Source organism: Adiantum capillus-veneris, chromosome 6 (genome assembly GCF_014529385.1).
Source record: "Adiantum capillus-veneris isolate H3 chromosome 6, ASM1452938v2, whole genome shotgun sequence".
Taxonomy (NCBI): Eukaryota; Viridiplantae; Streptophyta; class Polypodiopsida; order Polypodiales; family Pteridaceae; genus Adiantum; species Adiantum capillus-veneris.
In genome coordinates, this window is record NC_140936.1 from 61,034,819 (window position 1) to 61,050,212 (window position 15,394).

At 44.7% G+C, this 15,394-nt stretch overlaps 1 protein-coding gene across 2 annotated transcripts in view; it reads left to right on the plus strand.

Annotated features, from left to right (window-relative positions):
• LOC147455589 (uncharacterized) overlaps window positions 1-15,394 on the plus strand; it is a 177,915-nt gene that overhangs the window by 17,051 nt on the left and 145,470 nt on the right. For both annotated transcript variants that reach the window (XM_086514336.1, XM_086514335.1), the window contains exons 3-4: window positions 9,524-10,180; window positions 10,324-10,494. In XM_086514336.1, coding sequence (XP_086370462.1) covers window positions 9,524-10,180; window positions 10,324-10,494 — 828 coding nt within the window. The remainder of the gene's footprint in view (window positions 1-9,523; window positions 10,181-10,323; window positions 10,495-15,394) is intronic.

The window sequence follows — 15,394 nt, forward strand, 5'->3', positions numbered from 1 at the left end:
GGCTTGGCTAACACGGTAAGGTGGCCGGTTCGGTGGTGTGCTTCCAGGTATCAGATCAATGGTATGATCCTCAAGACGAGATGGTGGCAACTCGCCTGGCAGGCCCTCAGAAAAGCAATCGGCATGAGTGTGGAGAAAATCTTGGCGTTCTTTTTCGAGGTCAAAACATATTCGACCTTCAATCATCATTCAGTTCTCTCCAGAAAATCGAGTAAAGAAACTAAATTTCATCAAGTACAATCTCTTTGTCCTTCATTTGTCAAAGTCGCTTTCTCAGCCCAATAGTCAACCACAGCGTGAGGAGGATGTCACAACCTTTGTAGAAGCCCTCGTGCCCTAAATACCCCTGACATTGCAAACAAAATTTGCCAATGATCGGTGTAATGGCAACATCCCATCCGGGTGCCGCTAGAACTGCCTTCGCTTGTGGCCGCAGCCTGTCGGGCGTAATTCCAAGTCGAGCAGCCAATTCAAGTGAAAAGAAGTTGGCCTTGGCTCCATCAAAGAAAAATGAGGGCTTTCTGATCTTTCACTTTGCCCCAAGGGCGACAAAGTTTTGTACTTTCGTTCATCTGATTTGATTCGGGCCCCACTCAATGTGGTACCAATTCTGCTTTCATCTGTCTTTTCTGTCACGTTCCTTTGCTGCTCTAAAACTCTCTAGCTTGTCTTCAGTCTGTTCTTGTTGTGCCTTTTTGGGGCACTTTGAGAAGATGTATCCAAGTTCCCTGCAACCAAAACACTTCCCCTCTTTGTAAGGTGCAACGGAAGGGAATGTTGAACTTTGCTCAAGATGAGTGCTCCGAACTGTGCTCAAGGGTTCCTTTTACTTACAGAAGGGAGAGCCTTCCGTTTCCTTTAATGAGAGAGTGCAATGGAAACAAACAAGTGGTGAACATTGTGAATGAAGGTGCTGAGACTGAGAGATAGAGAGAGAAGAATACGACACCAGAACGTTGTCAAACCCTCCTCCAAGGGCCCTTCTCTCGATGGTGAGAGAAGTCTATTCTATTGATTGCACAATCTGGTACAAGATGCTGATGCAAACGTAAGTGATGCTATGTCGATGTCGATGGTGAGGACGAGGATGATGACGCTAAGGCTGAAAACTGAATGCTGCGAATCTGCAATTGTGGCACCAAGGCGGGGCTGATTTGCGGTGGATGCCAAGGGCGGTAACTGCATGCAAAATACTGGGCTGAACTGAGGCTAAATCTGGAAATGAGTGGCTGTAGTGATGGCTGAAATTTGTTGCTTGAAAACGCTGGCTTACAGCTGTCTTCAAAACGCTGGCTGCTGTCTTCAAAAACGCTGCAATGCAAGGGCTGCAAAACGCTGAAGTTATGGCTTGCAATTGCTGAATTTAGGGTTGCAAGATCGCTGTCCAAGGCTGCTGAGAAAACGCTGAAATGCAGTGTTGAAACCGCTAGATTGTTGGCTGTGGAATCGCTGATGTCAAGCTATGAAAGCGCTGGCTGTAAAAATGCTGGTCTTAGGGGGGACTGAAAACGCTGGCTTCTTGCTGAAAAACGCCGGGCTTTCTGGTTCTTGCTCGAGAAGTTACCGGTTGAGCAATGCTCCTGCTGCCTCTTCTGCCAGAAAGTGCTAGCGCTAGGTTTCTATATATACAAACTTAGTAAATTTGCCCTACCTAGTTCCCAACAAAAGTAATTTAAAACATAATAAGTGAAAAATGTCAAAAATAGGGAAAATAGGTCTATGCAATGTAAAAATGCTCTTGATGGGTTTTGATGGAAATCTGATGATCATGCTGTGTGCAGAAAGAGGATATGCATCTATTCTAAGTGTTTGGACATGCACAGTCTGCGAACAAACTCACAAAAGTGCCAGATCACTTCCTAATCTAGGCTGACTGTCCCGGGACTCTTTCTCTTTCTACTTACATTGTGAGAGGTCTGTTGGGTTCTCTGAGTCAAGATCTCATCAATGGGGTAGGTCAAATTTCCCAAATGTATCGCGAAGCCCTGTTTCGCATGACCCATCAATTCTTGAATAGAATTCTACTTTTGTTCCAGGCAATAGTCTCGGATCTCTGTAGGGAGTCCGCAGCAAAACCACTCAATTTGTTCCTTAAAAGAGACCCTCTTAAACGAAGAGGTTGGTAGAGAAGAGTTCCAAAATCTCTCGCAACAAGCGTACAAAGAATCTCCCTTGGTCATCCGAAGATAATTCCAAGCGGTTTGTATATTTCGTTCGTACTCCTGAGTTAGCTAAGAAGAAATAAAGAGCCTTTTGAATTTCAACCATTTAAGTGGAGCTTCCTTTATCAGAAGAAGAGTGGACCACCATGTTCAAGCATTTCCCTTGAAGAAAGATGTAGCCCTCCTAATCTTGGAGTGTTCTGAGTAATGCCCTCCAGAGAAAGCTATGTCAAACTGCTGAATGAAGGCTAAAGCCCTCGGAGCATCGCGGAACCCAGAAAAGGATTCAAACTTAATCGATTGTCCACCTTCTTTGAATTCTTTTACTTTCTTGCTTTTATCTTCGAGAAAGTCATACGGGTTGGCTTTGTAAAAATGCTTCTTTTTTTGCATAAAACATGTGATCGTCGGAGTCCAAACTGTCCGAGGACGACTCCTTTGTAGAACTATCAGAAACTGGGCGAAATATGGGCTTCTTTGCCTTTTTCTTGTCCTTTCCAAAGCTTTGCTTTTTGCTTCGCTTTTTGCCTTTTCTGTCTTCCTCGCTCGAGTCAGAAGAGCTAGAAGAACTATAAGAAGAAGAAGAAGAAGAAGAACAGCAACAACAACTGGGTAGCTCTTCAAATCGTACACGCTTCTTCTGCTTTCTCGCCGATGCAAAAGAAGATTGATGACCCAAATAACCCGGGAAGTCAGTCTTCTTCTTGTGCTTTTTATCTTGCTTTTTGGATTTATTGTTTGCGTCCATAAGCCGGCTGACCTGTGTCTGAACCACCTCTTGTAATTCTTGCTCTGTAAACATCCTCGGAGAAGGAGGTTTCTTGATTGCAGTTTGATGGGTGGATTGTTGAGACAAAAAAATTGCAAATTTTGGATCCTTCGCAATTTTAATCATCTGCTTTGTTGCCTCATCAACATGCTGTCGATGGTCCATCTCTTCAATTTCGAACTGAGTAGGCCGAGGTGGCCCGTACTCTTCCTCTGTTTGATCATGCAAATCTTCTTCGTGATCTTTTTCCGCATTAGCAGATGTAGCAGAAGTAGATTGATTCTTGTTTTGGAATCCATAAATGCCGCGAGAAAAGGATTGGATTTCCCGGTAAAAGAGAAATCGGCCGCGCTCTGATACCACTGTAACAAACTTGGACACCCCAAGTCTAGATTCTACCACGACACACCAGAGATTCATTTTAAAACAGTTCACAAAAACAACACGCCCGGCGTAGTTCCATGCCCAAAGGTATTGGCCCCAAAGACTGGCACCCCTTTCGGTATTTCTTTTTATATTAATCTGTGTTCAAAGTACAAGAGAGAGTCGGCAAGCGCTCACTCTCGGACTCTGCGTCCAGATGCCCTGAGTAATGAGTGCCCAACCAACTTATTTATTGGTACAAGGGATGCCCATAAGCAGAGCCCCAAAAATCTCATCTCAAAATTAAAAAACAGTAGTCTCCAAAAGCTTTAATGCTAAAAACAATAATCCCCATAAAGCAACTGGCTCCAAAAACTGCCAAAAAGCAGTCAGCGCAATTTCCGGGAATCCGTACGTTGCCATGTCAGCATGTCAGCGTGTTTTGCGGAGAATGCCACGTCAGTAGTCAGCGGAATTTGCAGGCATCCATACAGTTTGCCACGTAAGCATATGGGCACATTTTATGGAGCTGTGCCACATCAGCAGGGTGTGTCCGGGCTGCCACGGGACCAGTTTGTGACACCCTTGGTATCTAGCATTCAATGTTGTTGAGTTTGAGCAGAGCCATGAGATCTTAGCTACCTTCTCTTTCCCTGCCATATGGCTTGAGTATCGTCCTTTATGACGCGAGCGCCATGCAGGTCAAGTTCTACGTTCTAGGATTCGAAGAGTTTCCAGATACCTTTGGTATGGTGTCTATTTGATAGACCCCTGTTACACACAACTGTCACTGCCATATGCTCTTGTGCACGAGACTGCTCACTTGGCTGTTGGGTGCGGACTCTAACATGCTGTCAGAGCATAGATCTGGTGCATTGTCTCCTGACAAGAGAATTGATATGGATTTCGGATGAGAAACTCTGCCACCGCATGATCACAAAGCATACGTAAGGCTTTTCTGAGGAGGGAACTGCACTCTAGAGAGGTCACCCAACATTGCCCTTGCTGCCCAGAAAAAACGCTAGGCGTGATCTGAAAAACGCCATGTAGCTGAGCAAAAACGCTACAAAGGGATCTCCTAGATGTCTGCCAGCCGTGGCGGATTAGCCCCCGAAGGGTGCCCCATGAGGGCACCGCTGGCTGGGTAAATTGCAGTGTCAAAGAGAGGTACCCCACCTGCTCCCTATATAGGGTATTAAGCTGGCTGCCCGACCCACTCCTCTAGCCCACGAAAATAGGAAGAAAAATAGAGGAAACATAGGGGAAGGGCACAAGATGCCCATAGGGCTCAAGGGAAAACTAGGGCATTGTTGGGAAAATGTACTTTGAGCCTGCACGAGCCCACATGGGCATGGAGTGAAAGCTACACATGACTGGAAGACCTCGACATGAGAAAACCTCCTCACTCTAGCCGGGCACAGCCACGAAATAGCCCTCACTCCCTACTACTTGTCTTTGGGATATATCGGGATTGACTTGACGAATCCAGAGAGATGTTATAACTCTAACAAACTGTTTGAATAGTCGTTATCGTTGCAATTAGTGCAAAGGTCTGGTCATAGTCTACTCCTAGTCTCTGAGAAAATTTCTTGGCATCAAGACGTCCCGTGTGCTTATCCAAAGACCAATCTATTATGTACTTTGTCTTGTAGACACACTTGGCCGCGAAACCCACTCCCATGTGTTATTCATCTTGATGGAATCAAGCTCTGCTTGCATGGCCTCCTTCCATTGCGGTTGTGCAAGGGCCTGTCACAAATTGCTGACTTGTCGACCATTGAAGACGAGAAGGGGGTTAGGAGAACTTAGGACATCCTGATCCTAACCCTAGCCAACCCGCAGATCCCGTCCAAGGGCCTAAAACCCTAGCAGAAGCAGAGGAAGAAGAAGAACTTACCAACTTACTAGAGATCGGCCGAGTGGCCTAATGATAAAATGGGTTAGGATTTTTACTTGCAGATCTTGGCCAAGGGGCCTAAAATCGTGGCACAAGGATTGTAAGAACTTACCAACTTACTGAAGATCAACAGAGTGGCCTAAAGACAACATGGATTAGAATTAAAAATCCTAAGCCTAACAACTTATAGATCATTGGCTGAGGGGCCTATACCCTAAATAATGTAGATTACACACACAAAGGCCAACTTTGCATAGCAAATGATGACATTGCAACGTTGTACAGACAGCCTTATGGGCGCTTGCTTTTGGACCAATAGCTTTTAGAAGTAGTGCTTTTAAAGTGAGATGCTTTTAGCAAGCCAAGGGTCTTTAAATAACTGTGTTGAGCACTCTCTGTGGCATTCTACCTTGTGGAGAAGCAGAGCGGAGCCAACCAGTTGTACCTTGTTGAAGCAATGTAAAGAAATATCGAAAGGGGTGCGAGAGTGTGGGGTCGTTGCAGTTTGGGAGTGGAACTCCGCCACTCCGTGTCGTGTGGATTCTCTCTCTCTTTTAGTTCAGTTCTTTGAAGTGCTAAAAGTAAGTTCTTTTTAGATGGCACGCGGTGCCGTCCCGTTACAGTGGTATCAGAGCTCCAGGTGTGTGCTTTTCTGAAAGCATATGAGTCCCACCAAGAAGACATAGAACAAGATGGTGCTTCTAGATTCTAGATAATTTTTTTTCCCCTTTTTAGGAGAGAAACCGGTCCTACATCAACCTATAGATGGAAGCTTTGGAGCGGGATGAAGAAGAAATGACAAAAGAAAAGGGAGTTGAAGAAACAGGAGTTCGGTTTTTACCTAAACAGCTCTAAAAACATGCTTATTGCAGATGCCTCTAATAATCTTTTCAACGATTGAGAATTTGGATATGCAACATAAGTTAAAGTTGATCTTCTTAACGACCCATAGTCATTGTGTCACGTGCACATGGCTCTGTGTGCCATGTGGACATGCATCGACTTCGAGAACCAATTTTCCACTTATCCCTAGATAGGAGTGTCTAGAATCCTAGGAGGATTAGTACCGGCAATTTTGTGAGCCTGTTCACAAGTCCGGACGAGTCCATTAGATTAGGTTTTCCAGTTTTGGAACCCTCTTGCATAAATGGATTGTACAAGTGTTTTGATAGGTGTTGATGGTCTGGTAGCAGAGCACTTCATCCATGCTAGAGATATGCTTGCAGCTCTCCTGGTTATGATGTTTAATCGAGTCATGTATGAAGGCTTTGCGAAGACTTGGAGTTTGTCTATGATTGTGCCTATTTTCAAGTCAGGAGCTCCCATGATTCCCACGAATTATCGCACCATCATGGTTGGTCACACATTAGCTAGGTTGTATACATCCGTTCTTGAGCTTGAGCTGAGTAGATGGGCAGAGCGAGAGGGCATAGGGGCACCAGGGCAAGCAGGTTTCAGGAGAGGTTTCTCCACTCTTGACCAGATTCTGACACTCAGAGCTATTATTGAGGATGGTAGACACCATGGCAAGAGGATCTATTGTAGCTTTGTGGATTTCTGCAAAGCTTTTGACACAGTGCCCAGAGCCAGACTTATACGCAGACTACAGGACGTGTGTGCCTACAGAGCTGATATGGGGGATTCTGACTCTATACAGGACAGTGATGGGGCGGGTACGCACCACTGAGGGAATGTCTGACATGGTCCACTCCACTATTGGAGTAAAGCAGGGATGCCCCCTATCCCGACTCTTTTTGCGATGTATGTGGATGGGACTATGTAGAGTGTCAAGGGGATAGGGGGGGAGAGCTAGCAGGGACATGGATTCTGTTGTTACTATACACTGATGATATTGTGCTGATTTCTGACTCTCTAGAGGGGATGCAACGTCATTTGGATGCTCTGCATACATTTGCTCGTGACAGTGGATTGTCTGTCAATCTAGGGAAAACCAAGGTTATGGTGTTTAACACCACACCACAGTGGGTCAGGAGGTCGGCACCCACATTTATGTATGGCTAGGAGACCGTGGAGTACACAGATGCATATACTTATCTTGGAGTAGTCTTCGGTGGACCGGTGTTTCACAAAGGAGAGCATGAGAGACTAGGCTGACAAGAGCATATGCAGCTTTGGGGGGACTGGAGAGGATGTGTTTGCAGGTTTAGTTTCAGGAACCACGAACAAAGCTTTGGATTTTTGACACTCTGGTGACTCCAGCTATGCTCTATGGAGTTCAGGTATGGGGACCCTCAGTAGACCACCATGGGAGATCTGGCAACATAGATGGATGGAGATATATGGAGAGGCCTCTGGTCTTTATGATCGCTCGGATGATTCGGGCTAAGGCCTCAGTACCACATGAGATAATCCGAGCCGAGCTAGCCGCCCCCCCCTCGTGGTGGAGGCATTGACGAGATCAGTATCCTTTATGCACGGTCTATGGGATCTCCTCAGAGACAGATACGCTCGGCTTGCCCTGGAGTCATCTCGACAACTAGCTCTACAAGGCGATGTAGCATGTTGGTATGGACAGATGACAACATGGTTTCAGTCGCATGGTCTCAACATGGATAGATTACCTCCGCTTCAATACTCCCTGGATGCACCCTCCCTGTGTCTCACACGGACAGAGATCACTAGACTCCTACGTTAGGATTTGATTCAGCTAAATACCAAGAGCACATGGATATAGCCAACACAGGAGTTGGGCACAAAGATGGCCTTCTACAGAGAGCATCTTCTCCAACTCACGGAGGACGGCTTTGTAACTAGGCCTGCATACATGGATACACATTTATCTCATGGGATAAGATGCGCTATTGGACAGATACGCACATCCTCATATGAGCTCCAGATCGAGACCGGTCGATTTCGAGGGGTGCCGGCAAGAGCTAGGATATGCCACCTATGTGACTTAGAGCCAGAGACAGAGTTGCACTACACGTCACTGTTGGACGTACTATGAGATAGGCGGCCGCTTCCACTGCCTGTTCAGAGAAGGGTTCGGACCTTTTTCTAGAGTCATGAGATACAAGGATCAGAGGTGTCTCGGATTGTTTGTGCTAGAGCTGCGTAGACTTAGGGAGAGCTTGCTGAGGACATCAGGGGAAAGACAGCCTCAGAGACGCATCACAGATTTCTTTACACTAGCCAGAGGAGAGCCAACGGAGCAGTCATTACAGCAGATCTTAGAGCCTACTCATACTAGAGGTACACTGCTTGAGCGAGCCACTGAGCTTGGCAGATCTAGACGTCCACGACCTCGGGGGGTCTCCCACTACCGACGAAGGCTGCAACAGAAGATACAGATCACTCTAGCTCGACATGCAAGACGCCCAACCAGAGTACTGACCATGGAGGAGGTCGATGAGATCCGACAGCGACCGATGAGAGATTTCATCTGAACCCACAAACCCCCCCCCCCCCCCCCCCCCCCCCCATTTCCCTTCTCCTTAGTGTCTTAGTGTTAGTTCTTTGTAACTTTCGAATTTCCGTACTCAGACATGGTATCAGATTCACCAATTGTAACTTTTTTGGTCTCATAGGTCATTTTGGCCTCTTGAAGACGTTAATATAACATTTCATTTCATTTCATTTCTCTCTCTTTGGTGTCTCATAGGTCATTTTGCAAAGCCTTTGAAGACGTTTAATATAACATTTCATTTCATTTCATTTGTGTGTGTGTGTGTGTGTGTGTGTGTGTGTGTGTGTGTTTGTCACCATGTATCGTCTTATTGTTGACAAACATGACTCTATAACGTGCACTTGTTTTTTTAATAGGTTGTAATTTTGGATCCCTAAATTAAATACAAAGTATGATATAGTGAAGTTTTTGTTCGAGTTGCAACCACGTTAATAATCTAGAGTTTTTATAGTGTTGCATATGCCCTATAACCTTGTAGTGTATTGAAATTTTCCCTAATGCTATTGTTTAGTGTCAGACTTCTGTATGGCTGAGCCTAACTTCGCATCTCCGGAGTCGGGGCAGAAACTTAGCATGCAGACCTCTGTGCTGAGGCAGGCTCACATGTATGTGTATGTGTGTTTGAACTTTGGTGGTGTTGAGTGCATTTGTTCATACCTGATTCTGCACCCACAATGGAGCAATGCTGACGCTAGTGGTGATGTAGTAGTGCTAATTATTTAGTCAATAATATGCATGACGGAGCTGATGCTAGTAGTCTCTCTGCATATTGCTCAATCCTAATGGTTCAATAGAGCAGAGAAATTGCTCATAGTTGATGGTGCTCACATAACCAAGATGAACTAATGACTCATTTAGGCCTGTGCACAATTATAAGCAGTTAATGAAAGATTTTCTGTTTTCAGGATGTAGGACGGTGTTATCAGCACGACATCAACTTCTTGTAAGGAAGTTTTCAGCTCCTACCGCTTCAGTAAACTTGGATTGGCATGAACTTTTTGAAGGACTTTTTGGAAAGTCCTTGCCAACCAGATCAAATGAAAAGCAGCCAATAGGGTCTGCAACATTTTTAACTGACATATTCAAAAAAGCAGTGCATAATAAAGCAGCCAAGAACAAATCCTCACAGCAGAGGCTTTCAATAGAAGATTTACAACTTTTTGATGATGTTGGACTGCCTCCAGTTTTTCAACATCTGATCAAAGACTTGAGCGTGGATCATGCTGTTCTGTTGTGCACTAAACTCCCTGCTAACTATCTCAACGCGGGAATCAACACGCTTATAAGTCTTTTATTAGAAAGGGTACAGCAAAATGATGCTGATGTCACAGATCAAGGTGTGCTTACAGATAGGATTTTTAAACTTGTTGAGCTCTCAAAAGGCAGGAACTGTTCTCTGTCAGAGGAAACAAGGCAAAGACTCCTGAAATGGCTTCCAAACAGTGGAAATACGCTGATGTGCCATAACATTTTGCAGGATTTGCCTCAAGCCAAGGACAGAGAGAAAATAACAAATGACCTTTCTATTGCTTTCGATTTAGTCGATCGAAATTACGTTCTTGGTAATGAACACATGCTTGATACGGTTTCATTTTTACTAGTTTTCCACCTTTTTACAAGTTCAAAGAGTTTTTTTATCAAGGAATTTCCTCGTGAATTATCAGTGACTATGCATGTTCAACAACACCCTCTTTCTGTCTTACAGACGCCGAATGCAGAAAAATAAGGGGGTTGCCCAACACTTTTGACAAGGTTGATTCTACAGACTTTACTACTAAAACAAGGCTGCTAGGTGTATTCTATGCGCTTGGAAAGTCTGCTTCTACAGGAAAAGGCAAAGACACTTTTATTGTGCTTGAGAAGCTTCAGCTGAAAGGTAGCAATCCTGTACATTGGCGATGATGCCAAATATTTTGCTTAGACTTTTAAGTAACTGTTAGTTTGTTCATGTGTTCGCTAAATATTTTTTATTGTTGAAAATAACTCTCCCCTTCTTGGTATAACAAACATGTTAAAGTTAATGTTTAGCACCTTCAAAACATTGCAATAGCCACTTATCTGAGCATTATGCAGCTTTCAGGTTTTCTGAAGACTAGACTGAAATATTTCAAAAAATTAAAACATGCCTTTTTCCCATAGCATTGTGGATTTCTTAAGGACTATACTGATTTTTGATCATGTTTGTACACATACCTTCAGCAGCTTTGAACCATGCCATTTTAAGTTGCACTTTGTCTAAAATGATATGTTGGATTTGATGCTTAGTGTCTTCAAAACATTGCAATAGCCACTTATCTGAGCATTATGCAACTTTCAGGTTTTTTGAAGCGCAGATTGAATTTTTTCAAAAGATTAAGACATGCCTTTTCCCCATGTATTCGGGATTTCTCAAGGACTAACTGATTTTTGATCATGCTTGTGTATATACCGTCAGCAGTTGCACTTTGTTCTAAAATGAAATGCTGGGTTTGAAGCATGTCATTTGCAGTTGCATTTTGTTGCAAACTGAAATGTTGGGTTTGAATATTGTAAAATTATCTTCAAATTTGTTTTGGACCTATCTTGTGCCAAACTGCTGGCTTCTGACAATGGCACTGCACCGAATTCAACAAATAATTAGGGTGGAAACTCCTAGTAATTGAAAGAGTTCAAAGCCACATGCGGAGGAGCAGGTTACAAAGTTACACTGAATGCAACAAATAATTATTTGTCGCACCGAATGCAACAAATAATTAGGGCGGAAACTCTGAGTAATTGAAAGAGTTCAAACCCACATGCAGAGGAGCAGGTTACAAAGTTGTCGATGCAGGGCTTAAAATCTGACTTATAAGCTAAAAGTGAAGCAATCAATCATATTCTCACCTTCTGAGCCCCAGAATTAGGTAATTTTAGTAGACATTGTGTGTGTAGTCAAAAGAGGGGGAAGTGCGGGTGCAAAGTGATTGAGTTAACTACAGTCTGTAGTGTCACACTTTTCCGATCAGAAGTTGCCCGCTAGATATGGAAAAAGAGGGAGAAGGGTATTTGGGGTCTGTATGGTATGCGATGTGGCACAGTCACGCTAACCGTTTTACTTCCCCACTGCCACCCATGCTACATGCATCACAGGTGAATTCGCAGTGTGCATCTTAGTGGAAGGCAGTGGTCCGCATTTAATGCTGAAGATTGCACAAGCAATCTTTCCCGTCCCCCACCTGCCCTGCAGGCCTCAGTCTTCCATGGTACTACCTCAACCAGCTGCTGCTTCTGTCTTCAAGCTCTACCTGCACAATAGTGATTCTATGGTATGGCGGCAGTTTCCTGATGCTTTGTGATTTATTCACGATTCAGTGACAAGTCTTGAGGCTTGCTGCATTGTGTGCAAGGTTGTTTACATTTTGCTGCAGATTTTCTGAAAGGGAACGCAGAGACTACCTCCAAGCATCATACTGTACTGTCTCCTTTTTAGGGAAGGCTGCTTTAGGGTTCAGTTAGAGACATCAGAATCTTGGAGCAAGTGAAAGAGGCACTTGCAGATAGAACCCTTTCGAGTGACACAGGGCATTCTGCTATTTGCACATACGGAGACATGATATAGAGCTCACTTGCTTGGGCGAGGGTCTTGCAGGGGCAGTGAAATTATGTGGAGTTCTCATTTGCTAGAGATTGGTAGGAGTGTTGGAGTTCTTTTAGGTGCGGGTGAGTGTCTGATGGTGACCACTACTCTTAAAAGGTTTTGTTCTTCATTTGGCTCTCAGGCTGCTGCTTTATCTGTTGGGAAGGAGGACATATGGCAGCTGCATGCACCCACTGCTCAGTACTCTAGGTACGTCAAAAAAGAAACGAGTGGGTGTCAAGTGCAGCGGAATTTGAGAATAAGGAGCCTGTGCTAAAATGGCCATAGAGGCCCCTTTTTCAACAAGGTCTTGTACAGGCACCAATCAGAGAGGGAGAACTCCAGGTGTGACAAACTAATAATGTGGCGGATGTACGGATGCATGCTGACGGGGTAGGCTGTACAGATGTGTCCTGACATGGTAGTTTGTACGGGTGCACTGCTGGCATGCACCTATATGACTGGGCAGCAGTGTATGGATGCTGGAGTGCTGATGTGGCAGCATCATCGCAGGTGCTTTTGGTGTGTGCCACCGTGGGACAAAGTCAACAAGTTGCATTTGCTGATTGAGTTGTTTGAGCAGTGAACTATAAATTAAAGGCCTAGGTGCTAGTTGTAACGAGATTCTGAGTGTGGTATCTGCAAGCAGAGCAGTTGTATTTTGTTAATCAATATGATAACATCATACTGCCAAGGGCGCCCAACTTGAGGGCCAATCTTTTTTGAGAGGAACTCAACATTTTGCAGTTTCAAGTCGCGTTTCAAGCCTTTTTTAGTTGATCACTGCTTGGCATGTGGAGCTCGCTCATCAACACTTGTCTTGTTCTCACATTACCAAGCAATCCAATCCAGCGACTGTTTTGGCTTTGCCCAATAGCGGAGTTCCGGAACCAGCATCTTGCAGACAAAGAAGAAGATCATAAATGGATAAAGAAGATGAAGACGATTTCTATGTGACAACGTGAAAGAGCGAGAGAAGAAGAAGACCTAAGAGATTTCTACAAAAGAATACCGTATTTTTGATACATATGCGATAGCAGATGATGAAGAACGAGAGTAGGAAGGATGTTTTACCATGTTATGATGGGTTTGGTTAGCGGTGACCACATGTCACCACATGCTGACCAGTGATAAAAGTGCATGATTGCGCGTGTAGAGCCATAGAAAATCATCTACAAATTGTTTCATGGTTAATTGTGTTTTCTTTAAATAGCATAACAAGCAAGCATTTTATTGCTTTTAAAAAAATAAATATTTTTCAAAAATCTCTCAAATGATTGAGAATTTGAAAAAGCTGCAGAAGCCATGTGATTCCCTCATTGAGCCCTATGCTTTATCGCGAATAGATCTCAATTTTTGGTCTCTTGAAGATTTAGGGTTTTCAACTGTAGAGTTTTCAGCATATGTTATACTTGCCATTTCTTGACACTTTTTGTTTGAAGCATATTTGTCAAGTGCACCGGAAGGGTTTAAGGATTTGAACTCAGATCTAGTACTTAGCACAAACACAAGGCTACTTTAATTCAGAGAACTGAATTAAACACAATGAGAGAGAGAGAGAGAAGAGAGATGAGTCATGACACCGCATGTTGGTTCCCAATCATTGAAACCGGCCTATAGACTCACTAAAGGGCGGTAGACTTTGGCTTTCACGCGATCTTTACTTTGATTAACTCTACCTACTTAATGACACAAAGGAACTTCGCGAATAAACGTGGAAATGGAATTCAACACTTCAAACAAACCACGGCTTGGCAGCTAGAGTGCTCCCAAGGAGACAGTGACACCGCATTGGCCCCAAAGGTTGGCGCCCTTTTTAGTATTTCGTCCAATTTCGGCAGCATAACTGCCGAAGGAGGCTTCACATCCAAAATCCCCATACCCTAGGTGACTTCCCGCGCGCATTAGAGCTCTTTGACAAACTTGGCGAGAAAATGCAGCACTCTGTTTTTCGCCTCTAAAATGCACCGGATCACTTGTTTTGCAGTTCCCTAGCTTCCACGAGGCTCTCGGGACTATTAGGGATTAAAAAGGGTCGAAACCCTAAACTTGCAAAAATACACAACAGGATGTAATTCACTGTTTCGGGCTCCGTTTTGCGTGCCGGTCGCATCCGTAGCAAGCCCTCGAGGTCCCGCACATGTAGGGCTACTTGCCCTTTGATTTGGATGAGATTTCTCGCGTGAAATCTCTCGAATCAACTGGTACCTACAGGGAACTAGAAACTAACTAATTCAGTACCTTCACAAGAGGCTCTTACCTCGACAATCGCGCATAAACCCACACAACTTTACATACAGATGACCTTGAGCTGGGTATCACGTTTCTGTATTCAAAAGGGGAGAGAGGTGCACGAGGGTGGAATCATCGTGCTACATAAAACAGAGGAGAAGGCAAGCTTTCCATTAAAGCTGTGGACTTGCACCCACTACTCACACACACACACACACACACACTGTAAGCTCACAATGAGGAAGAAGGCAGCCCCAATCAGCCCCAATCGATTTGGGCGTCCCCTCCCAACTGAGGTGTCTTGCAGATTTGATCCGGAGCTGCCATGTGTCCAGCTTGCCGTGTTGAGTTAAATTCCTAGCACCACCAACTTATAAAGTGTCGCGTGGGGCAGAAATGATCCCAGCCATCCTTTTACTATTTGGATTTGAGAGCTCGATTGGCTGGAGCAACTCGTGGCAACTTGACCTTCAGAGCTGCTGGGTGGAACTCTTGTAGCAGGGCTACAATGTCACTTCATAGGACAGGCAGACAGTTGGACAGTTAGTACAGTTGGTCTAGGCTGTTTCACACTGGACGGACCCTCTGGGCTGGGAGTGACACGTGGCAGTGGCAGGGTACCGACGGTGGTCTAGTGGACATCGTGGCCAGGTCACCACATGGCTGACATTTATGAGCCGTTGGTGGCCCTTTATGGTGGTACATATGAGTAGTCGTTTTGGGCCATTTCGATTATCTGGTACGTAGTCGTCTAGAGAGAGTCTTACATAGAGCACTGCTTCACCATCCCCGCACATCTGAGCCTCGACACCCCATTTGTACCTGTGAGTCCTGGGCTGGAGCTGAGTGTGCTGCCACGCCAGAATCTGTACATGGTTCTTTGAGCTAGTCGAGTCCACATGTTCTGGTCCACTGTTGTGTCTCTGTTGTTATCCATTGTTCCTGTGTT